Genomic DNA, 25,425 nt, shown 5'->3' on the forward strand with positions numbered 1-25,425 from the left:
TTAATTCTGGTGTCCATTTTGATTCAATTTCTAGTGTTGTACTTTAGGTTTTTGGACAGGTTTTAGGGTTAATAATCGTCTTCTACCTTTGATATAAGAAAAATATAAACTAATTTACATCTCTTCTTAGTCTCCTAACGGGCAACAAATTTATAGAAACCTACATCCACTCCCAATACACAAGCAGCCATGAAGTAAATGCAGTAAAGAGAAGCAAAGGGTGAAAATGAGCAAGAATTATTATTCAATCCCAAAGAGAGTTTTGGGAGTCAATTAATTAGAATCATCTTCTACATAATAAAAAACCAAACGTGTGAAACAGCAGAAATACAGTGCCTGAACCCAGAAATGGTGAGCAACCAAACAGTATAAAAATTAAAAAAACCCAACATCAACGCAGGAATGAATCCAGGTAGTAGTCGGAGACATCCAGTGGCGGCAAATCATTAAAGAAATCTTCGTCGGAGACATCCAGTGGCGGCAAATCATTAAAGAAATCTTCGTCGGAGACATCCAGTGGCGGCAAATCATTAAAGAAATCTTCCGATGGTAGCGAAATCTCGGACGAGGTATTTCCTTCTTCTTCGGTGTCCATAAGAAATATCTCAAGATCCTGATGCAGTTGGGTAGCCTCCACTCCGTCAATTACAGCAGCAGGTGCAGCCTCCAACGTCAACTGCTGCCCAGAGGCCGGCATGGTCGCATTCAATTCGTCCGCGAGCTCCAGTATCGTGGCTTCTTCCTCCTGCATATTGGCGATCAAAAGCTCGAGCTCATCAAGGGTGCATTGCTCCAAGTCGATGTTGTCCAAGGAGACAAAGGGATCTTCGTCTTCCACCGCCTTTGGGATGTTCGTCTCGCCTTCGAGATAGCGCTGCAACAAACCCTCGTCTCCGAAGACAAAGGGCCTGCCGGCGGGAGAGAAGGCAACGACGAAGACGGAAGCGCCGGTTAGAAGGGAGAGTTGCTCAGCTTTCTTGAACAGTCCCTTCTTCCGCTTGGAGAAGGTGACTTGCAAAGCTTGTCGATTCTCAATCTTCTTCATCTCCAGCTTTCTCTTTCCCATCCCCATTCTTTAACTTTTTTTCTTTCTCTGCTCTCGCTGAAAATTTCTCTCTGTTAAAGAAATAACATAGCAGATCAACTGATTTCTTTACCGTTTATTTCATATATTTTGTGTGATAAAAAATCTAGGAAGGCAGTAGGAAATGAGTTGTCTTGCAGTAGCTTGAAACCGTTGATAAAATCCGGATAATAACTGACGGGATCTTGCACAAGAGATTTGGTTTTAATAATCTCAGGGTTGTAATCGTAATCTCGGGGCATAAACTGAATCCAGGTAATTATCGTCTTTGCTGTCCTAACAGACACAACGGTTTTGAAATACAACGGTTTCAGCAAGTTAAACCGTATGGCTGTAAGAAGAGTCGCATTTTTGTGTAGTTTTGCCCGGTAAATCTTACGAAAATGAGTCAAGAATTTAATCATCCGGCTGTTTCTAACTGTGAGGTCTATACCGAACTTTTGGAGCATTTGTCCTGTTTCTGTAGTTTTTGACTTCATATGACCGAAGATTTTCTGACATTGTAGACTTTGTTACTTGGCACATTTTTATGTTAAATAGAGTGATATTTATTTGATTTTAGCAGATTAAGAGCATTGCGATGGACAAGAAGAGTTGGGAGTGGACGAAGTAAATTCAGTTCTTGCAGGGGAGGATTCTGCTTCTGTAAGGAGTTCCGAGGCAACTCACAACAGAGCCAATAAAGGATGAAGAAATTCATCAAGAAATACAGTCTGAATCTTATGAAGAACAAATTACAGAAAGAGAAGACGTCAACCAAGCATGATGCTCACAGAAAGATGATGCAGCTATAGTTATCCAGTCGGCATTCTGGTTTGCTTATGCTTCCTAAACATTGTATCTACTAATAGCTACAAAAGCCATCTAGGTATTAGCATCATAAATGATGTAATCCAATAGAAATTATGCAGCATGATTCTTAAATTGGGCAATTGGTTGACAGTCATGCTGAAAGAAATAGCCTCTTGGAAAAGAAATTCTGATGGTCTAACATCAAGAGGCATGCCCTTAAGAAGTGGCTGACTCAAGACTTTCAGAGTTTCACCTATCCACAATGAGGCTAACTGATCTTGTTGGATTTTCAAGTCAAGGGTTTCTTTTTAGTGACTTTACTTGGGTGATTCTGAAAAGCCATTTTGCTGCTGTCTTTCTATCAGGCCAGGCGTCAGTTCCAAGAAACCAGAGGGTTCTGTAAAAGGGAGAGTAGTGAAGAAAGCAAACCATTCACCGAGTCTGGAGGCACATCAGTTGAAGTCGAAACTGGTGCTTCAACTGAAAAATACATGAAACTGCCCCTTTTCATCCTCGAGTACATCAGAAGTCCAAAACCCAAATCTCCAAGCAGAAGGTATTACACATGCCAACTCTTCTCACTTGAAACTGACATGTACATGTAAATTGAAACTACACTGCCTGCTTGAGACCTTAAAGGGAAAGTTCTGCATGTATATTTCATAGTATGACATCAAAATTTTGTCGAACCACATGTAAAACTATCATTTAATTATGAAAAGTTCAGTCTCTATTCCTCTTAAATAATACTTGGGTAAATTGAAGTGAACTCATAACATAAGCAATCATACTAGGAAATGAGAAATCTGATTTCTGTAGTAGGCATATAAACAAGTTGTCAACACATATATTGGGATCTAACAGATAGGAACTGCCGATAGGTAAGCTGATGGTACTTTTGAAATTGCCACTCTAGAAGTAGCCATAACTTGGAATTGTCTCCATCGAATAGTTCTGTCTAATAGAATTTTTTTATTTATATCCAATACGTAATAAATTAACAGGTAGGAGAAGATGACCAATTGAGTAAGAGTTAGTTCAATCTAATAGATTTAAGGCCCAGAATAGCAGATGGTAAAATACTTGAAAGCTGATAGAATTATATAACTTGTTTGGAATTGGTATTTCAACTCAGACTAGCGTGATTGTCAAAAACAAATGAACGAAAAGAAAATTGAATTTTTAGAAAAATTGTTCACCTTGAATGATGCCATGCAAAGGAAGAATGGAACGACAGCACAGTGAGTAGCAATATAGCAAAGTTAAGAATCCAACACAGGCAGGAGGCAACAACAAGGCGTGAGAGAGCATTGGCTTATGCATTTTCACAACAGGTAAGTCTAGGTTTCTCAAGGACACTGATCTGTTTATTTTCGACTTATCGACTCTAATTCCTGTATGTTCGGAGTAAAGACTCAAGTATCCAAATGTTCTACTTGTTGACAGCTAAGAACCTGTACATCCAAAAAGAAACAAGCCCAATCAGACTCCAGGCAACCCAACTTGGGGATGGAGCTGGTTAGAGAGGTGGATGGCAACCTGCCAGCCAGAATCCTCTGTTGAAGATCTAAGAAGCAACTCACTACAGTCATCAAGCTTCCTTCAATACCAAGAAGAAAGATGATGTGGGAGGAGAAGAAAAGGAGAGCTGCGGATCCAATGAAATAACAGTTGGACTGGATGGTGTGATAGTAAATGGAGAAACCAGTAATGATGGACATGGACCACTGTACAAACAGGCTCAAAGCAGCAAGAACTGTGTCAAGACGAAAGACAGTGCCAAGTTGCCAACACACAACAGCGCCAACCAAGGTACAGTAGCTGCACTCCTTGGTTCTCACATATTATACTTTGACAAACTTATATTTGCATCGAATGGTTGCTGGAGTGTCTCTACTGAAGTCAATATCACTTAATACAGTATACTCACTGACTCTCCATGAAAGATTATGACAAAACATGTTGTTGGTGAGTCCCTTCATCTGCTTTCCTGGAAATCAGTTATTAATCAGTGTATAAGATATGTCTGGACTTATGTTGATGCATCTCAGGACAGAAGCAAACTAGATCTCTTTAGTACTCCATTTACTGATAGATGTTAAAAATATTGAGCTTAAGAAGTTAATTCAAGGAAGGAAGAATTGCTAACCAGTGCTTCTTACCCTTTAATACGAAATGATGGGGGATTGAATCTTGAGAAAGGTCTGTTTAAATAAGTAGAAACCATCTGCATTTACCATTTCTTGGAGACTTTTGGGTTCTTTCACGAACTATTCACAGTGAAATCCTAAGATTAATTGTGTGGACGAGCGCCTAAGATGGTCATATACTCCTAATGACATTAGCTGCACCTAGTAAATTAAGTAATTTTAACAATATTTTTTTATTTATATAAATTAAGGATTTTAACAATATATTTGATTTCAAATTTGTGAGAGAGAATTTAGCTATTAAAAAATTAAAAATACGGATATTATAAAATTAAGATTTTTTTTTTCATTTATATTGATTAATCGTTTTAAATAACTAATTATTTATAAAAATTAATAAATTTAAAACTTGTTAAAATTATTTATTAATTTAAACAAATCAAACTATCTAAAATAAACTAAGATTTTATTTTTATCTGCATGTGCCTTTTGATTCAAAGTGCTTTTATGAATTTTACGCTTTCGTACGCTAGAAAGAGCTCACGGTACTCTTAATTTATATATTTAATTAAATTAAAAAATCTAAATTTAATGTATTTATTTATTAGTTTAAAAAAGTTAAAATTTATCTTAGTTTATCTTATAAAAATTAAATCTATCATAGTAACTTTATGTAAAATAACCTCTTTTTTATTTATATAAATTTAGGATTTTAACAATTTATTTGATTTCATATTTGTGAGAGAGAATTTGGCTATTAAAAAACTAAAAATGCGGATATTGTAAAATTAATTAATTTTTATCATTTATATTGATAAATTATGTTAAGTAACTAAATATTTATAAAAATTATTTATAAATTAAAAAATGTTAAAATTATTTATTATTTTGAAACATGTTTAAATAATTTCATTTTAAACAAATCATGTAAATCTCTCTGATTTCAGAGAGTTTTTCCTTATGAAACTCAGAATCTCGAAAAATATAAAGTAGCTGATGGGTTCATCAGAAACCCTATTCGAAAAGGAAGAGGAAAAGGGGAATTTACAAGTATACCCTTGGACAAACGAAAAAGACAAGTATGCCCCTTTACATACACAAATTTACATTAACACCCCCCCTCAAACTTATGAAGGGGCAAGTACCATAAGTTTGCTTATGAGATGATGAAAACGAGGAGTTGTATGCGATTTGGTGAAGACATCAGCAAGTTGAGATGTGGAGGAAACATGGGGCAAGGTGAGAGAGCCATGTAAATAGTGATGCCACACAAAATGACAATCAATCTCAATATGCTTCGTACGCTCATGAAAAACAAGATTCTTGACAATCTGAATGGCACTTTGATTATCACAAAACATAGGGGTAGCAGACAGTTGAGGAAAGCCAAGTTCTTCAAGTAAGCGGTGAAATCAAATTAACTCAGCAGCAATGGTTGCCATAGCCCGATATTCTACCTCGGCAGAAGAGGAAGAGACAATGGATTGTTTCGTACTCTTCCAAGCCACCAAAGAATTACCAAGGAAGATACAATACCCAGTAGTCGATTTTCAATCTGTCGGATCACCAGCCCAACCAGCATCAGAATAACCAGTGAGAACCAAATCAGAGGTGGAAGACAAAAGTAAGCCATGATGCACAGTGCCACGTAAGTAACATAAGATACGGAGAACAACTGCCCAATGAGTGATACGAGAGGCAGAAGCAAATTGACTAACCACATGAACAACATAGGTAATATTAGGACAGGTGACCGTCACGTAAACCAGGGACCCAACTACCTCTCTGTATCGGGTAACATCAGACAACAATTCACCATCAGTAGGGCTAAGGCGATGATTAACTTCAATGGGAGAGTCCATAATCCGATCATCTGTCAATCCTGCTCGATTGATCACTTCAGAGATGTATTGTGATTGAGACAAAATATAACCTTCTGGAGAATAGGCAACTTCAATACCCAAAAAATACCGTAAATATCCAAGATCCTTCATTTAAAAGAGAGAATGAAGTTGTTGTTTAAGGTCTGCAATGTCATCTTCATCATCACCAGCCACAATCATATCATCAACATATAGAAGGACCACAATATGCCCCACAACACTTTTACGAATGAACATGGCAGAATCATAGTTTGAAGCAACAAAGCCAAGACGAATCATGGAGGAACTGAACTTCGCAAACCAAGCGCGAGGAACCTGTTTGAGACCAGATAAAGCCCGTTGAAGATGGCAAACATAACCAACAGGATGAGGAAGGCCTGGTGGTGGCCGCATATATACCTCCTCGGTCAAATCACCATTTAAAAAAGCATTTTTAATATCCAGTTGATGAAGATGCCATTTTTGAACTGCTGCAATAGAAATCAAGGTACGAATGGTCTTCATTTGAGCAACATGAGCAAAAGTCTCATCATAATCAAAGCCTTTAGTTTGTGAGAATCCTTTAGCAACTAACCGAGCTTTGTATCGTTCAACTGTTCTATCAGATTGAGTTTTGATTTTGAAAATCCATTTACAACCAATAGCATGCTTACCTGGAGGAAGTTGAACCAACTCCCAGGTACCTATTTGGTGCAGGGCAGTGAGCTCATCATTAAATGGCTTGTCGCCAATTTGCATCGGATGCAGCTTCCTTGTATGACTTAGGCTCAACTAAAGAGTGAATCTTAGACAAAAAGGTCAAATCAGGGGAAGAGAACAAATATGAAGATGGACAATACCTCTGAGGGGGACATCGGACATGAGTGGAAACGCGAGGGGTGGATCACCAGAGTCCAGAGAGTCGAGAGGGAGAGAAGCCATGGGAGAAGGTAAGTCAGTGCCTGCATGTGACTGTTGTGAAGGTAGACTAGAGGAAACCTCCGGACGGAGGGGTGAATCAGTGGACGGATGGTGAGTCATTAACTCGTCATCATGGGGCTCATCAGATAAAAAGGGATCAATGTGTAACAATTTTGTATCATGCAAACTAGGAGTAGACAAGGGAATCCGAAAGTAACAGACCTATTCCAAGAACTTAACATTGCGAGAAACAAAAAGTCTACCAGACTCAGGATGGTAACATCGGTATCCTTTTTAACCAAAACCATAACCAAGAAACACACATAATACAAATTTGGCAAACAATTTAGTGCGATAGGAAGGGGGTAATAAGACAAAGCATGCACAACGAAAGACACACAAGTGTTCATAGGTAGGACGAACACCATACAACCGTTCAAAAGGGGAGATACTGCCAGAAACAAATGAAGGAATACGATTAATCAAATATGTGGCAGTATGAAGGGCTTCCCCCAAAAAATCAGAAGGGATAGAGGCATGGAGCATTCAAGAGCGAGCGGTTTCAACAAGATGATGATGTTTACGTTCTGCAACACCATTCTGCTGAGGTGTATAAGGACAAGACAACTGATGAATAGTACCCTCAGACTTCGAAAAGTCATTCAATAAATATGAAATATCACCACATGAATCAAAGCGAAAAATTTAATGTGAGTGGAAAAATGGGTTCGCACCATAGCACAAAATTGAACATAAATAGAATAAAAATCTGATTTTTGATGCATAAGAAATATCCAAGAGAAACGAGTGAAATCATCGACAAGCAATGCATAAAAGCGAGCCCCACCTTTAGTGGGTACAGGTGCAGGGCCCAAACATCAGAGTGAACAAGATCAAAAGGAGAAGAAGTAACCGAGTGACTTAATGTAAAAGGTAAATGGCATTGTTTGCCAAGATTACAACCAACACAATCACTAAGAGGGGAATATTTAATAGTAGAATCCAACATATTGTGTATGATAATAAACTGTAAACGAGAAGCAGAAACATGTCCTAAATGAGTATACCATAAGTAAAAAGGATTATTTATAGAAAGTAAATCTTGCAACATGGATTGAACAGACAAACTAGACACCTGCAGAGATATTGGCAATTTTAAGTCATCAAGCAAGTAAAGACCACCTTCTCTATGGCCTATCCCAATCTGCCTCCCGAACTTGCGTGTATAAGACAATGATCAGAAGAAAAGGTAATGGTAAGACCTAAATCAGTAAGTTTGCCAATTGAAAGAACGTTAACAGCTAGATGGGGAACATAGAAAACATCAGACAAAGACCAAGTAGGGTGAGTGACAATTCCAACCGAGGCTAGTGGCATGGGAGAGCCATTAGCAGCTTGGATGTTAATTGGGTGAGAAGGCTTAACACAATCATGTAAAAGAGACAAATGGGGTGTGGCTCCAGAATCTAAGATTCATTTGTGAGTGTCACTAGAGCCAGCCAAACAAGACAGACCTGCATGGGATGCAAATTGAGTACTGGGAGCAGACGACTTGCCAAGAATGCGAGTGAGCTCGGCAGCTAATGATGAGAGATCAGGCGTAGAATGCTGGGGGGAGCTGGTGCAGAAGGTGCATCTGAATAATCCAAAGAACCAATGGCAGCAGATGGACGAAAACCTCTATGTGGTGGTGGACAACTAAATGTATGATGTGGTGCAGATTTGAAATGGCCTTGATGTTGATGACTAGAGGCATGATGTTGTGTAGGTTTGAAATTGCCTTGATTTTTATTGTTGCTTTGCAATGAGGGGCACTGGTGTTTCCAATGACCTTTACCATGACAGTAGGAATATTCATCTTGTGGAACTGGCACTTTAGGCTTCCCTAATGACTGATGAGTATGAGAGTGTGTTTCAGAACCAAGTATGCCCTCTGATGGCTGAGGAGTATGAGAGTGTGTTCTAGAAACAAGTACCTGTGACATATCAGGTGATGATGTTTTACTGGAAGAAAGCCCACCCAAAGACCTCAACCATGTTTCTTCAGCCAACAATTCTGATACAGTTGCAGACAAGGTGGGTAGCAGAGTTCTATGGATCATAGATCCTCTTATCAGGTCAAAATCACTGCGAAGAGCCATAAAAAAATCGATAAGCTTGCGATCATCACATGCTCTGCTATATTTAGAGAGTTTCCGAAAGGAGGGTGGATCCATCATATATAGTTGATCCCACAGAGGTGTCATAAAGGAAGATTTTTCTTGAATTATACGATCACCTTGCTTAGCGGACCGTAGTTCTTTCTCAATCTGATACATTTTGGCAAAGTTTGTCTGTTCATACAGAGTTTCCAAATAGTCTCATATTTCTTTTGTAGTCTCATACTTCAAAAGTTGCAAACTGATAGACGGATCCACGGAGTTGTTGATCCAAGTGATGATTTTTGCATTTTCAGTCAACCACTTCTTATGTTCTTCGATGAAGTCAGTGGATGTAGGTTCTAAGCAATGATTTGTCCATCAATGTAATCCCACAAGTCTTTTCCAACAAAAAAATTTTATTCTAAACAATTCAAACTATCTAAAATAAACTAAAATTTTATTTTTATCTGCATGTGCCTTTTGATTCAAAGTACTTTTGTGAATTTTACGCTTTCGTACACTAGAAAGATCTCTCGGTACTCTTAATTTATATATTTAATTAAATTAAAAAATCTTAATCTAACATATTTATTTATTAGTTTAAAAAAATTAATATTTATCTTAGTTTATCTTATTAAAATTAAATCTATCTAAGTAGTTTTATGTAAAATAACCTCTTTTGTATTTATATAAATTAAGGATTTTAACAATATATTTGATTTTAAATATGTGAGAGAGAATTAAGCTATTAAAAAATTAAAAATACGGATATTATAAAATTAAGTAATTTTTGTCATTTATATTGATAAATTATGTTAAATAACTAATTATTACTAAAAATTATTAATAAATTAAAAACATGTAAAAAATATTTAATATTTAAAACATGTTAAAATTATTTTATTTTAAACAAATCAAACTATCTAAAATAAACCAAGTTTTTTCTTTTTATCTGCATGTGCCTTTTGATTCAAAGTGCCTTGGTGGATTTTATTTTTTCGTACGCAAGAAAGAACTCTCGGTACTCTTAATTTATATATTTAATTAAATTAAAAAATCTTGATTTAACGTATTTTTTATTAGTTTAAAAATGTTTATATTTATCTGAGTTTTTCTTATAAAAATTAAATCTATCAGAATAGTTTTATGTAAAATAACCACTTTTGTATTTAAATAAATTAAGGATTTTAACGATATATTTGATTTCAAATTTTTGGGAGAGAATTTAGCTATTAAAAAATTAAAAATATGGATATTATAAAGTTAAGTAATTTTTATCATTTATATTGATAAATTATGTTAAATAACTCACTCACCATCTGTGGGGGACGTCAGACACAAGTGGAACCAGGAGGGGTGGCAAGATGCGGATCACCAGAATCGAGAGAGTCGAGAGGGAGAGGCGCCATGGGAGAAGGTAAGTCAGTACCTGCATGTGACTGTTGTGAAGGCAGACTAGAGGAAACCTCCGGATGGAGGGGTGAATCAGTGGATGGATGGTGAGTGATTAACTGGTCATCATGGGACTCATCAGACTCAAAGGGATCAATGTGTAACAATTCTGTATCATGCAAACCAGGAGTAGACAAGGGAATCCGAAAGTTACATAACTGTTCCAAGAACTTAACATTGCGAGAATCAAAAAGTCTAATAGACTCAGGATGGTAACATCGGTATCCTTTTTTACCAAAACCATAACCAAGAAACACACATAATGCAGATTTGGAAGATAATTTAGTGCGACAGGAAGGGGGTAATAAGACAAAGCATGCACAGCCAAAGACCCGTAAGTGCTCATAGGTAGGACGAACACCATACAACCGTTCAAAAGGGGAGATACTACCAAAAATAAATGAAGGAATACGATTAATCGAATAAGTGGCAGTATGAATGGTTTCCCCCCAAAATTCAGAAGGGACAGAGGCATGGAGCAGTAAAGAGTGAGCGGTTTCAACAAGATTATGATGTTTACGTTTTGCAACACCATTCTACTGAGGTGTATAAGGACAAGACAACTGATGAATAGTACCCTCAGACTTCAGAAAATCATTCAATAAAGATGACATATATTCACCACCCGAATCAGAGCGAAAATTTTTAATGTGAGTGGAAAAATGGGTTCGCATCATAGCACAAAATTGACCATAAATAAAATAAAAATCTGATTTTCGATGCATAAGAAATATCCAAGAGAAACGAGTAAAATCATCGACAAGCAATGCATAAAAGCGAGCCCCACCTTTAGTGGATACAGGTGCAGGGCCCAAAACATCAGAGTGAACAAAATCAAAAGGAGAAGAAGTAATCGAGTGACTTAATGTAAAAGGTAAATGGCATTGTTTGCCAAGATTACAACCAACACAATCACTAAGAGGGGAATATTTAATAGTAGAATCCAACATATTGTGTGTGATCATAAACTGTAAACGAGAAGCAGAAACATGTCCTAAACGAGTATGCCATAAGTAAAAATGATTATTTATAGAAAGTAAATCTTGCAACATGGATTGAACTGACAAACTAGACACCTGTAGAGATACTAGCAATTTTAAGTCATCAAGCAAGTCAAGACCACCTTTTCTATTGCCTGTCCCAATCTGCCTCCCGGACTTGCGATCCTGTATAAGACAATGATCAGAAGCAAAGGTAATGATCAGACCCAAATCAGTAAGTTTGCCAATTGAAAGAAGGTAAACAGCTAGACGGGGAACATAGAAAACATTAGACAAAGACCAAGTAGGGTGAGTGAGTGTTCCAACCGAGGCTAGTGGCATGGGAGAGCCATTAGCAGCTTGGATGTTAACTGGGTGAGAAGGCTTAACACAATCATGTAAAAGAGACAAATGGGGTGTCATAAGGTGTGTCGCTCCAGAATCTAAGATTCATTTGTGAGTGTCACTGGAGCCAGCCAAACAAGACATATCTGCATGGGATGCAAATTGAGTACTGGGAGCAAACGACTTGCCAAGAATGCGAGTGAGCTCGGCAGCTAATGATGAGAGATCAGGTGTAGAATGCTGGGGGGAGCGGGTGCTGAAGGTGCATCTGAATAATCCAAAGATCCAATGGCAGCAGATGGACGAAAACCTCTATATGGTGGTGGACAACTAAATGTATGATGTGGTCCAGATTTGAAATGGCCTTGATGTTAACGACTAGAGGCATGATGTTGTGTAGGTTTGAAATTGCCTTGATTTTTATTGTTGCTTTGCAATGAGGGGCACTGGTGTTTCCAATGACCTTTACCATGACAGTGGGAACATTCATCTTGTGGAAGTGGCACTTTAGGCTTCCCTGATGACTGATGAGTATGAGAGTGTGTTCCAGAACCAAGTATGCCCCTTGATGGCTGAGGAGTATGAGAGTGTGTTCCAGAAACAAGTACCTGTGATATATCAGGTGATGATGTTTTACTGGAAGAAAGCCCACCCAAAGACCTCAACCATGTTTCTTCAGCCAACAATTAAGATACAGTTGCAGACAAGTTGGGTAGTGGAGCTCTATGGATCATAGATCCTCTTATCAGTTCAAAATCACTGCGAAGAGCCATAAGAAAATCGGTAAGCTTGCGATCATCACATGCTCTGCTATATTCAGGGAGCTTCCGAAAGGAGGGTGGATCCATCATATATAGTTGATCCCACAGAGGTGTCATAAAGGAGTAGAATTCTTGAATTGTACGATCACCTTGCTTAGCGGACAACAATTCTTTCTCAATCTGATATATTTTGGCAAAGTTTGTCTGTTCTTACAGAGTTTCCAAATAGTCCCATATTTCTTTTGCAGTCTCATACTTCAAAAGTTGCAAACTGATAGACGGATCCACGGAGTTGTTGATCCAAGTGATGATTTTTACATTTTCAGTCAACAACTTCTTATGTTCTTTGATGAAGTCAGTGGATGTAGTTTCTGAGCAGTGATTTGTCCATCAATGTAATCCCAAGAGTCTTTTCCAACTAAAATTTTTTATTCTAAAAAAATCAAACTATCTAAAATAAACTAAAATTTTATTTTTATCAGCATGTGCCTTTTTATTCAAAGTGCTTTTGTGAATTTTACGCTTTCGTACACTAGAAAGAACTCTCGGTACACTTAATTTATATATTTAATTAAATTAAAAAATCTGAATCTAACGTATTTATTTATTAGTTTAAAAATTTTAATATTTATCTTAGTTTATCTTATTAAAATTAAATCTATCTAAGTAGTTTTATGTAAAATAACCTCTTTTGTATTTATATAAATTAAGGATTTTAACAATATATTTGATTTCAAATTTGCGAGAGAGAATTTAGCTATTAAAAAATTAAAAATACGGATATTATAAAATTAAGTAATTTTTATCATTTATATTGATAAATTATGTTAAATAACTAATTGTTTATAAAAATTATTAATAAATTAAAAACATGTTAAAATTATTTTATTTTAAACAAATCAAACTATCTAAAATAAACTAAGTTTTTCTTTTTATCTGCATGTGCCTTTTGATTCAAAGTGCTTTGGTGGATTTTACTCTTTCATACGCAAGAAAGAACTCTCGGTACTCTTAATTTATATATTTAATTAAATTAAAAAATCTCTATTTAATGTATTTATTTATTAGTTTAAAAACTTTAATATTTATCTTAGTTTATCTTGTAAAAATTAAATCTATCAGAGTATTTTTTATGTAAAATAACCTCTTTTGTATTTATATAAATTATGGATTTTAACGATATATTTGATTTCAAATTTGTGAGAGAGAATTTAGCTATTAAAAAAATAAAAATACGGATATTATAAAATTAAGTAAATTTTATCATTTATATTGATAAACTATGTCAAATAACTAATTATTTTTAAAATTTATTAATAAATTAAAAACATGTTTAAATTATTTATTAATTTGAAACATTTTAAAATTATTTTATTTTAAACAAATCAATCTATATAAAATAAAGTAAGATTTATTTTTTATTTGCATGTGTCTTTTGATTCAAAGTACTTTTGTGAATTTTACGCTTTCGTACGCTAGAAAGAACTCTCGGTACTCTTAATTTATATATTTAATTAAATTAAAAACTCTTAATTTAATTAATTTATTTATTAGTTTAAAAAAGTTTTAATTTATCTTAGTTTATCTTATAAAAATTAAAACTATCAGAGTAATTTTATGTAAAATAACCTCTTTTTTATTTATATAAATTAAGGATTTTAACAATTTATTATATTTCAAATTTGTGTGAGAGAAATGCTCTATTAAAAAATTAAAAATACGGAAATTATAAAATTTAGTAACTTTTATCATTTATATTGATAAATTATGTTAAATAACTAATTATTTATAAAAATTATTAATAAATTAAAAACATGTAAAAATTATTTATTAATTTAGAACATGTTAAAATTATTTTATTTTAAACAAATGAAACTATCTAAAATAAACTAAGATTTTATTTTTTTGTGCATGTGCCTTTTTATTCAAAGTGCTTTTGTGAATTTTACGCTTTCTTTCGCTAGAAAGAACTCTCGATACTCCTAATTTATATATTGAATTAAAATAAAAAATCTTAATTTAATGTATTTATTTATTAGTTTAAAAAATTTAAAATTTATCTTAGTTTATGTTATAAAAATTAAATCTATCATAGTAATTTTATATAAAATAACATCTTTTTATTTATATAAATTAAGGATTTTAACAATTTATTTGATTTCAAATTTGTGAGAGAGAATTTAGCAATAAAAAAAATTAAAAATGCGGTTATTATAAAATGAAGAAATTTTTATCATTTATAATGATAAATTTTTTTAAATAAATAATTATTTATAAAACTATTAATAAATTAAAAACATGTTTAAATTATTTATTAATTTAAAACATGTTTAAATTATTTTATTTTTAAAAGATCAAACTATCTAAAATAAACTAAGAATTTATTTTTATCTGCATGTGCCTTTTGATTCAAAGTGCTTTTAGGAATTTTACGCTTTAGTACGCTAGAAAGAAGTTCCAATGATTACAAAATGTGTACAAGTGTCAAACAAAAAACATATAAGTATAATCATGTACACGGGAGGAAAAAAAAAGGGTAGATCCTATGGTCAACTAGGATGAAGGCGGAAGTCGACTGAGGATGATGTCAAACTGCTGCTCCATCATTTGCAGCCGTGTCGTCTTGTCATTGCGGGAAACAATTGTTACTTGAGTAAGCCGAACATCATCGATGACTTCTGCAAGAGTAGAGAGATGATCAGTAGACGATGATGCACCCTCTTCCATTCTTTTCCCCTTTGCAAATTCTTATTGTTCCTCGAGAGGCTCGAGACTCATCTCGTCTCTGGAAGTGGCTTATTGTGGGGTTTTCTCCTTGGGTATATTTTCTTAATGAATCCACTGTCCACACCACTTTGACAAATCCAAAAATTTCCAACTTTGATTTCTCTTATGGACATCTTCCTTGTCATGTCCATAGAAACCTCATTCGAGAGGTCTATGCCACTTTGGAGAAGGGTGATGATAATCTCTTGTGCGAATAGTAGATTGCCCGCCTTTGAGTTAACAACTACATCGGCCATCCTATTGGCCATGAAATATCCATAATCCAGAGTGACCCTCTAGAAGATAGTCATCAACCAGAAAATATCAGTTGTGGTGAGCCGAGAGAAGGTTCCCTTCTTGGGATTCAAAACATGAGTCACTATTTCCATGTCTTCTCTGTGACATGGTGAGGTCTCGTATCCTCACCTTGTAGGAATTCCTTAATGTATGTCCAAAGACAGTAAAAATTACATCTTGAAAATTTTGAGGGAGTTCCTCAAGGAGATCCATTGACCAATTTTCATTTATGCACCTCATCATGCTCGTGATGGTGGAGTTAAGGAGATTATTCAGAGTGGGTGTCTGAATAGATATGGGTGTTTTCTTCACCCACCCAAAACCCAAACCCAGGGTTTTTGGTCTTTATGACACTCTGTATAACACCAATGCCATGTCTTTGTTATTTGGTAGAAGCTGCAGCTACCCTGAAGGCTTTCTCATCTGTTCTAGGAGAAAAAAGAAAAAAAAAATCCTTTTTGTACAAAAATTTCTTCAACTTTACATTGTCTTTTTTTTTTTCTAGTCTAATGCAACCACTAATTAACCATTTGACACAGTTGATGTCCGGAAGATGTAAACTCTTATCTCCTGGATTTTCTGAAATTTATGGTATATTTTCTGAAACGTCTGAAATGAGAAAAAACATCAATTGTTGTTTACAAGTGCGAAGGATTAAGTTCTCGGTTCTCCTCAATACGGGTCCTGCAATCTGAATCCGGTGACTGTCTCGGATTCAGAACCGGGATCATTTGGTTGTCCAGATCTTTCCCAATACCTATACAAGTTTTAATTTGTGCAAGATAGGTCGATTGTTTTTGGTGTCCATTTCGATGCAATTTCTAGTGTTGGACTTTAGATTTTTGGATAGGTTTTAGGGTTAATAATCGTCTTCTACCTTTGATTTAACAAAAATATAAACTAATTTACATCTCTTCTAGTCTCCAGACGGGCAAGAGATTTACAGAAACCTTCATCCACTCCCAATACACAAGCCACCATGAAGTAAATGTAGTAAAGAGGAAGTAAACGGTGAAAGAGGGAGAAAATTTCCCGAAAATGAGCAAGAATTATTATTGAATCCCAAAGAGAGTTTTGAGAGTCAATCAATTAGAATAAGGTATAATCATCCCTCTAAAGAATAAAAAACCAAATGTGTCAAACACAGAAGTACAGTGCCAGAACCCAGAAATGGTGAGGAATCAAACAGTATAAAAATTAAAAAAAACCAACATCAACCCAGGAATGAATCCAGGTAGTAGTCGGAGACATCCAGTGGCGGAAAATCAATAAAGAAATCTTCCGATGGTAGCGAAATCTCGGATGAGGTAATTCCTACTTCTTCGATATCCATAAGAAATATCTCAAGCTCGTGATGCAGTTGGGTAGCCTCCACTCCGTCAATTACAGCAGCAGGTGCAGCCTCCAACGTCAACTGCTGCCCAGAGGCCGGCTTGGTCGCATTCAATTCGTCCGCTAGCTCCAGTATCGTGGCTTCTTCCTCCTCCAGATTGGCGATCAAAAGCTCGAGCTCATCAAGAGTGCATTGCTCCAAGTCGATGTTGTCCAAGGAGACAAAGGGATCTTCGTCTTCCACCGCCTATGGGATGTTCGTCTCGCCTTCGAGATAGCGCTACAACAAACCCACGTCTCCGAAGACAAAGCGCTTGCCGGTGGGAGAGAAGGGAACGACGAGGATGGAAGCGCCGATTAGAAGGGAGAGTTGCTCAGCTTTCTTGAATAGTCCCTTCTTCCGCTTGGAGAAGGTGACTTGCGAAGCTTGTCGATTCTCAATCTTCTTCATCTCCAGCTTTCTCTTTCCCATCCCCATTCTTTCACTTTTTTTCTTTCTCTGCACTCACTGAAAATTTCTCTCTGTTAAAGAAACAACTGATTTCTTTACAAAGACGCAAAAAAATTTTACTGTTTATTTCATTTATTTTGTCTGATAAAAAATCAAGGAAGCCGGGTTGTCTTTCATTAGGAAATGAGTTGTCTTGCTGTAGCTTGTGTGAGCCTTGATAAAATCCGGATAATAACTGACAGGATCTTGCTCAAGAGAAATATGATCATCACTATTACCAGTAATGATAATATTGTTGACATACACCAATAGAAACGGAACACACTTGCCAGTATTGAGAGTAAATAGGGAAGTATGAGAGTGAAAATTCTTGAAACCTGAACCCACAAGAAATTGATGCAGTTTATGATACCAAACCCATGGAGCCTATTTGAGACCATATACAACTTTACGAAGTTTGTAGACATAGGTCGGATGTTTTGTACCCTTTGGATGAAGAGATTTCTGTTATAAATTGTGTATAAATACTACTCTTAAATCAATGTAAAATGTGGTTCAATTCATCCTCTCATACTTTGTTGTGAAAATTTCTCTCCTTTATGTCGAATACAAGTTGCATAACAAAATCATTAAGGAAAAAAGAGAACATAAAGAGAGGCGAAAGAAAGTCTTCTTCCTTCAAAATATCCTACACCGTACATTTCTCTTGCTTTGCTGCCTTGGTTCCCTGTTTCTTTTTCTGTTCAGCCTTTTGAACTTTAAAGGAAATCCCAAAAAATCACTTGATAATTGTCTTTATTTATTCAATAATTGAATCTTTGTCAAATCTAAGAGCGCCCTTCAGTCTTACAAACAAAAGAAAGATGAAAAGAAGAGGGACGAAGGAACTCACAACGAGCATTCTACTGTATAATAATCCATGCTACAGTGAGCCAAGTCCCAAGACTCCTTTGTCTTGGAAATTGTAGCTGCAATCAGGCCGCAAGTGGAAAAATTACCAGCAAAGTAAAGTCTTGGCAGCAGTTAGGCAAGAGTCGAATTGCTCGAGCTTGCTTGACTGCGCGCCTCGATTGAAAAAATCCTAGTAGCTAGCAAAATATTTGGCATATGCTACCAGAATTAAAGGGGATTGAGGATTACTGATGTATGAGATGTCTTTATCTTCATTTTCTCCTCCATAGAGCGTTCTACTATAAAAATCCTCATTCACCTTTGGACATGCATCGAGATTCTTGGAGGAAGATAGTGCCAAAATATGGATTTCCGTCTAACGATATCGATTTTCTCTACGAGCTTCTCTTCCTCTTATCTTTCGACTCCCGTTTGTTTAAGAGGCTGAGGGGGCAGGGAGCATTTGCCATCTCAGCTAGTTTCTGAGAAAAACTTGACCCCTGTTCCATTAACGTATATATTAGATTAGATAATATGGATATATAGCTAGAAATAGATAGATATATAGTCTTTCAAAATAAAAAGGTTTTAACGAAATAACTATGTGACCCTTGGTTTACTTTAGAATGACATTTGTTTTTCTAGACTAATGCAACCACTAATTAACCATTTGTCAAGTTTGACGTCCGGATGATGGAAACTCTATCTCCTATCTTTTTAGCAATTTATGGTATATTTTCTAACACGTCTGAAATGAGAAAAAACTTCAATTATTTACAACTGCGATGGTGAGGTGCCTATCGTGCTAAATCTATGAAATTCAAGGATGGCTACATGATTTCTTCTGGTCAACCAGTTAATGAATACATAGACACTGTAGTGATACATGTATTGCCTAGACACGCAGCACCACTACTAAGAAATGTATAGAGATTAAATAATCTTCATTTGTTCGACCTAAAGTGAATAAAATGAATAAAATGAGCAATTATGTAGAAGAGGACTGCCCACAAATTATTTGTCAGCAAGATTAATCATTCCCTGTGCCTATACAAGTTTTAATTTGTGAAAGATAGGTCAATTAATTCTGATGTCCATTTTGATTCAATTTCTAGTGGTTTACTTTAGGTTTTTGGATGGGAAATGAGTTGTTTTGCAGTAGCTTGTTTGAGCCTGGATAAAATCCGGATAATAACTGAAAGGATCTTGCTCAAGAGAAATACGATCATCACTATTACCAGTAATGATAATATTGTTGACATACACCAATAGAAACGGAACATGCTTGCCAGTATTGAGAGTAAATAGGGAAGTATGAGAGTGAAAATTGTTGAAACCTGAACCCACAAGAAATTGATGCAGTTTATGATACCAAGCCCATGGAGCCTGTTTGACACCATATACAACTTTATGAAGTTTGTAGACATAGGTTGGATGTTTTGTACCCTTTGGATGAAGAGGTGTCTGTTATAAATTGTGTATAAATACTACTCTTAAATCAATGTAAAATGTGGTTCAATTCATCCTCTCATACTTTGTTGTGAAAATTTCTCTCCTTTATGTCGAAAACAAGTTGCGTAACAAAATCATTAAGGAAAAAAGAGAACATAAAGATAGGCGAAAGAAAGTCTTCTAACTTCAAAATATCCTACTCCATACATTTCTCTTGCTTTGCTGCCTTGGTTCCCTGTTTCTTTTTCTGTTCAGCCTTTGAACTTTAAAGGAAATCCCAAAAAATCACTTGATAATTATCTTTATTCATTCAATAATTGAATCTTTGTCAAATCTAAGAGCTCCCTTCAGTCTTACAAACAAAAGAAAGATGAAAAGAAGAGGGACGAAGAAACTCACAATGAGCATTCTACAGTACAATAATCTATGCTACAGTGAGCCAAGTCCCAAGACTCCTTTGTCATGGAAATTGTAGCTGAAATCAGGCCGCAAATGGAAAAATTACCAGCAAAGTAAAGTCTTGGCAGCAGTTAGGCAAGAATCGAATTGCTCGAGCTTGCTTGATTGCACGCCTCTATCGAAAAAATCCTAGCAGCTACCAAAATATTTGGCACATGCTACCAGAATTAAAGGGGATTGAGGATTACTGATGTCATGAGATGTCTTTATCTTCATTTGCTCCTCCATAGAGCGTTCTACTGTAAAAATCCTCATTCACCTTTGGACTTGCATCGAGATTCTTGGAGGAAGATAGTGCCAAAATATGGATTTCCATCTAACGATATTGATTTTCTCTACGAGTTTCTCTTCCTCTTATCTTTCGACTCTCGTTTGTTTAAGAGGCTGAGGGGGCAGGGAGCATTTGCCATCTCGGCTAGTTTATGAGGAAAACTTGACCCCTGTTCCATTAACGTATATATTAGATTAGATAATATGGATATATAGCTAGAAATAGATAGATATATAGTCTTTCAAAATAAATTTTTTTTAATGAAATAATAATATGTTTAGAATGACATTTGTTTTTCTAGACTAATGCAACCACTAATTAACCATTTGTCAAGTTTTAAGTCCGGATGATGGAAACTCTATCTCCTATCTTTTCAGCAATTTATGGTATATTTTCTAACACGTCTGAAATGAGAAAAACGTCAATTTTTTACAACTGCAATGGTGAGGTGCCCATCGTGCCAAATCCATGAAATTCAAGGATGGCTACATGATTTCTTCTGGTCAACCAGTTAATGAATACATAGACACTGCAGTGATACATGTATTGCCTAGACACGTCAGCACTACTACTAAGAAATGCGTAGAGATTAATTAATCTTTATTTGTTAGACCTAAAGTGAATAAAATAAATAAAATGTGCAATTATGTAGAAGAGGACTGCCCACAAGTTATTAGTCAGCAAGATTAATCTTTCCCAGTACCTATACAAGTTTTAATTTGTGCAAGATATGTCGATTAATTCTGGTGTCCATTTTGATTCAATTTCTAGTGTTGTACTTTAGGTTTTTGGACAGGTTTTAGGGTTAATAATCGTCTTCTACCTTTGATATAAGAAAAATATAAACTAATTTACATCTCTTCTTAGTCTCCTGACGGGCAACAAATTTATAGAAACCTACATCCACTCCCAATACACAAGCTGCCATGAAGTAAATGCAGTAAAGAAGAAGCAAAGGGTGAAAATGAGCAAGAATTATTATTCCATCCCAAAGAGAGTTTTGGGAGTCAATTAATTAGAATCATCTTCTACATAATAAAAAACCAAACGTGTGAAACAGCAGAAATACAGTGCCTGAATGAATCCAGGTAGTAGTCGGAGACATCCAGTGGCGGCAAATCATTAAAGAAATCTTCGTCGGAGACATCCAGTGGCGGCAAATCATTAAAGAAATCTTCCGATGGTAGCGAAATCTCGGACGAGGTATTTCCTTCTTCTTCGGTGTCCATAAGAAATATCTCAAGATCCTGATGCAGTTGGGTAGCCTCCACTCCGTCAATTACAGCAGCAGGTGCAGCCTCCAACGTCAACTGCTGCCCAGAGGCCGGCATGGTCGCATTCAATTCGTCCGCGAGCTCCAGTATCGTGGCTTCTTCCTCCTGCATATTGGCGATCAAAAGCTCGAGCTCATCAAGGGTGCATTGCTCCAAGTCGATGTTGTCCAAGGAGACAAAGGGATCTTCGTCTTCCACCGCCTTTGGGATGTTCGTCTCGCCTTCGAGATAGCGCTGCAACAAACCCTCGTCTCCGAAGACAAAGGGCCTGCCGGCGGGAGAGAAGGCAACGACGAAGACGGAAGCGCCGGTTAGAAGGGAGAGTTGCTCAGCTTTCTTGAACAGTCCCTTCTTCCGCTTGGAGAAGGTGACTTGCAAAGCTTGTCGATTCTCAATCTTCTTCATCTCCAGCTTTCTCTTTCCCATCCCCATTCTTTAACTTTTTTTCTTTCTCTGCTCTCGCTGAAAATTTCTCTCTGTTAAAGAAATAACATAGCAGATCAACTGATTTCTTTACCGTTTATTTCATATATTTTGTGTGATAAAAAATCTAGGAAGGCAGTAGGAAATGAGTTGTCTTGCAGTAGCTTGAAACCGTTGATAAAATCCGGATAATAACTGACGGGATCTTGCACAAGAGATTTGGTTTTAATAATCTCAGGGTTGTACTCGTAATCTCGGGGCATAAACTGAATCCAGGTAATTATCGTCTTTGCTGTCCTAACAGACACAACGGTTTTGAAATACAACGGTTTCAGCAAGTTAAACCGTATGGCTGTAAGAAGAGTCGCATTTTTGTGTAGTTTTGCCCGGTAAATCTTACGAAAATGAGTCAAGAATTTAATCTTCCGGCTGTTTCTAACTGTGAGGTCTATACCGAACTTTTGGAGCATTTGTCCTGTTTCTGTAGTTTTTGTCTTCATTTGACTGAAGATTTTCTGACATTGTAGACTTTGTTACTTGGCACATTTTTATGTTAAATAGAGTGATATTTATTTGATTTTAGCAGATTAAGAGCATTGCGATGGACAAGAAGAGTTGGGAGTGGACGAAGTAAATTCAGTTCTTGCAGGGGAGGATTCTGCTTCTGTAAGGAGTTCCGAGGCAACTCACAACAGAGCCAATAAAGGATGAAGAAATTCATCAAGAAATACAGTCTGAATCTTATGAAGAACAAATTACAGAAAGAGAAGACGTCAACCAAGCATGATGCTCACAGAAAGATGATGCAGCTATAGTTATCCAGTCGGCATTCTGGTTTGCTTATGCTTCCTAAACATTGTATCTACTAATAGCTACAAAAGCCATCTAGGTATTAGCATCATAAATGATGTAATCCAATAGAAATTATGCAGCATGATTCTTAAATTGGGCAATTGGTTGACAGTCATGCTGAAAGAAATAGCCTCTTGGAAAAGAAATTCTGATGGTCTAACATCAAGAGGCATGCCCTTAAGAAGTGGCTGACTCAAGACTTTCAGAGTTTCACCTATCCACAATGAGGCTAACTGATCTTGTTGGATTTTTCAAGTCAAGGGTTTCTTTTTAGTGACTTTACTTGGGTGATTCTGAAAAGCCATTTTGCTGCTGTCTTTCTATCAGGCCAGGCGTCAGTTCCAAGAAACCAGAAGGTTCTGTAAAAGGGAGAGTAGTGAAGAAAGCAAACCATTCACCGAGTCTGGAGGCACATCAGTTGAAGTCGAAACTGGTGCTTCAACTGAAAAATACATGAAACTGCCCCTTTTCATCCTCGAGTGCATCAGAAGTCCAAAACCCAAATCTCCAAGCAGAAGGTATTACACATGCCAACTCTTCTCACTTGAAACTGACATGTACATGTAAATTGAAACTACACTGCCTGCTTGAGACCTTAAAGGGAAAGTTCTGCATGTATATTTCATAGTATGACATCAAAATTTTGTCGAACCACATGTAAAACTATCATTTAATTATGAAAAGTTCAGTCTCTATTCCTCTTAAATAATACTTGGGTAAATTGAAGTGAACTCATAACATAAGCAATCATACTAGGAAATGAGAAATCTGATTTCTGTAGTAGGCATATAAACAAGTTGTCAACACATATATTGGGATCTAACAGATAGGAACTGCCGATAGGTAAGCTGATGGTACTTTTGAAATTGCCACTCTAGAAGTAGCCATAACTTGGAATTGTCTCCATCGAATAGTTCTGTCTAATAGAATTTTTTTATTTATATCCAATACGTAATAAATTAACAGGTAGGAGAAGATGACCAATTGAGTAAGAGTTAGTTCAATCTAATAGATTTAAGGCCCAGAATAGCAGATGGTAAAATACTTGAAAGCTGATAGAATTATATAACTTGTTTGGAATTGGTATTTCAACTCAGACCAGCGTGATTGTCAAAAACAAATGAACGAAAAGAAAATTGAATTTTTAGAAAAATTGTTCACCTTGAATGATGCCATGCGAAGGAAGAATGGAACGACAGCACAGTGAGTAGCAATATAGCAAAGTTAAGAATCCAAGACAGGCCTGGAGGTAACAACAAGGCGTGAGAGAGCATTGGCTTATGCATTTTCACAACAGGTAAGTCTAGGTTTCTCAAGGACACTGATCTGTTTATTTTCGACTTATCGACTCTAATTTCTGTGTATGTTCAGAGTAAAGACTCAAGTATCCAAATGTTCTACTTCTTGACAGCTAAGAACATGTACATCCAAAAAGAAACAAGCCCAATCAGACTCCAGGCAACCCAACTTGGGGATGGAGCTGGTTAGAGAGGTGGACGGCAACCTGCCAGCCAGAATCCTCTGTTGAAGATCTAAGAAGCAACTCACTACAGTCATCAAGCTTCATTCAATACCAAGAAGAAAGATGATGTGGGAGGAGAAGAAAAGTAGAGCTGCGGATCCAATGAAATAACAGTTGGACTGGATGGTGTGATAGTAAATGGAGAAACCAGTAATGATGGACATGGACCACTGTGCAAACAGGCTCAAAGCAGCAAGAACTGTGTCAAGACGAAAGACAGTGCCAAGTTGCCAACACACAACAGCGCCAACCAAGGTACAGTAGCTGCACTCCTTGGTTCTCACATATTATACTTTGACAAACTTATATTTGCATCGAATGGTTGCTGGAGTGTCTCTACTGAAGTCAATGTCACTTAATACAGTATACTCACTGACTCTCCATGAAAGATTATGACAAAACATGTTGTTGGTGAGTCCCTTCATCTGCTTTCCTGGAAATCAGTTATTAATCAGTGTATAAGATATGCATCTCAGGACAGAAGCAAACTAGACGGGGCCATTTCATTAGATCTCTTTAGTACTCCATTTACTGATAGATGTTAAAAATATTGAGCTTAAGAAGTTAATACAAGGAAGGAAGAATTGCTAACCAGTGCTTCTTACCCTTTAATAGGAAATGATGGGGGATTGAATCTTGAGAAAGGTCTGTTTAAATAAGTAGAAACCATCAGCATTTACCATTTCTTGGAGACTTTGGGTTCTTTCACGATCTATTCACAGTGAAATCCTAAGATTAATTGTGTGGACGAGCGCCTAAGATGGTCATATACTCTTAATGATATTAGCTCCATGATGTAAAATTTAGTTACATCAGTTTTAATACCTTGCAAGCGTACGAATCGTTCATGTAATTTAGCGGGAAGCGAGGGTGATATCCACAGGGAGGACTGAATTTTGTGTATTCTTCAGTCAACTAGCCTAACCAAATATGATGAATTAATATTA

The 25,425-nt window shown here is 36.3% G+C and overlaps 3 protein-coding genes and 2 pseudogenes across 3 annotated transcripts; 4 read left to right on the forward strand and 1 right to left on the reverse strand.

Moving 5' to 3' along the window:
- Positions 1-433: 433 nt before the first annotated feature.
- LOC137966150 (uncharacterized) lies at positions 434-2,327 on the forward strand. Its single transcript, XM_068812678.1, has 3 exons — positions 434-1,007; positions 1,650-1,897; positions 2,242-2,327. The coding sequence occupies exon 1, from the start codon at positions 617-619 to the stop codon at positions 953-955; it is 339 nt and encodes a 112-aa protein (XP_068668779.1). The 5' UTR covers positions 434-616; the 3' UTR covers positions 956-1,007; positions 1,650-1,897; positions 2,242-2,327.
- On the forward strand, positions 1,771-4,055 carry LOC137965145 (protein IQ-DOMAIN 33-like; annotated as a pseudogene).
- On the reverse strand, positions 3,721-6,020 carry LOC137965146 (uncharacterized mitochondrial protein AtMg00810-like). Its single transcript, XM_068811535.1, has 4 exons — positions 5,594-6,020; positions 5,172-5,419; positions 4,101-4,146; positions 3,721-3,866 (listed from the first exon to the last, which is right to left on the reverse strand). The coding sequence occupies exons 1-4, from the start codon at positions 6,018-6,020 to the stop codon at positions 3,721-3,723; spliced, it is 867 nt and encodes a 288-aa protein (XP_068667636.1).
- A 15,495-nt stretch (positions 6,021-21,515) lies between these two features.
- On the forward strand, positions 21,516-23,365 carry LOC137966546 (uncharacterized). Its single transcript, XM_068813207.1, has 3 exons — positions 21,516-22,048; positions 22,691-22,938; positions 23,284-23,365. Exon 1 carries the CDS (start codon positions 21,658-21,660, stop codon positions 21,994-21,996), a length of 339 nt encoding a protein of 112 aa, XP_068669308.1. The 5' UTR covers positions 21,516-21,657; the 3' UTR covers positions 21,997-22,048; positions 22,691-22,938; positions 23,284-23,365.
- On the forward strand, positions 23,180-24,817 carry LOC137965147 (protein IQ-DOMAIN 33-like; annotated as a pseudogene).
- The last annotated feature ends 608 nt before the right edge of the window (positions 24,818-25,425 follow it).

This window comes from Aristolochia californica, unplaced genomic scaffold (assembly GCF_029961685.1).
Source record: "Aristolochia californica isolate CCGP_79_NKW_82.1479 unplaced genomic scaffold, dmAriCali1.0.hap1 SCAF_5, whole genome shotgun sequence".
Lineage (NCBI taxonomy): Eukaryota > Viridiplantae > Streptophyta > Magnoliopsida > Piperales > Aristolochiaceae > Aristolochia > Aristolochia californica.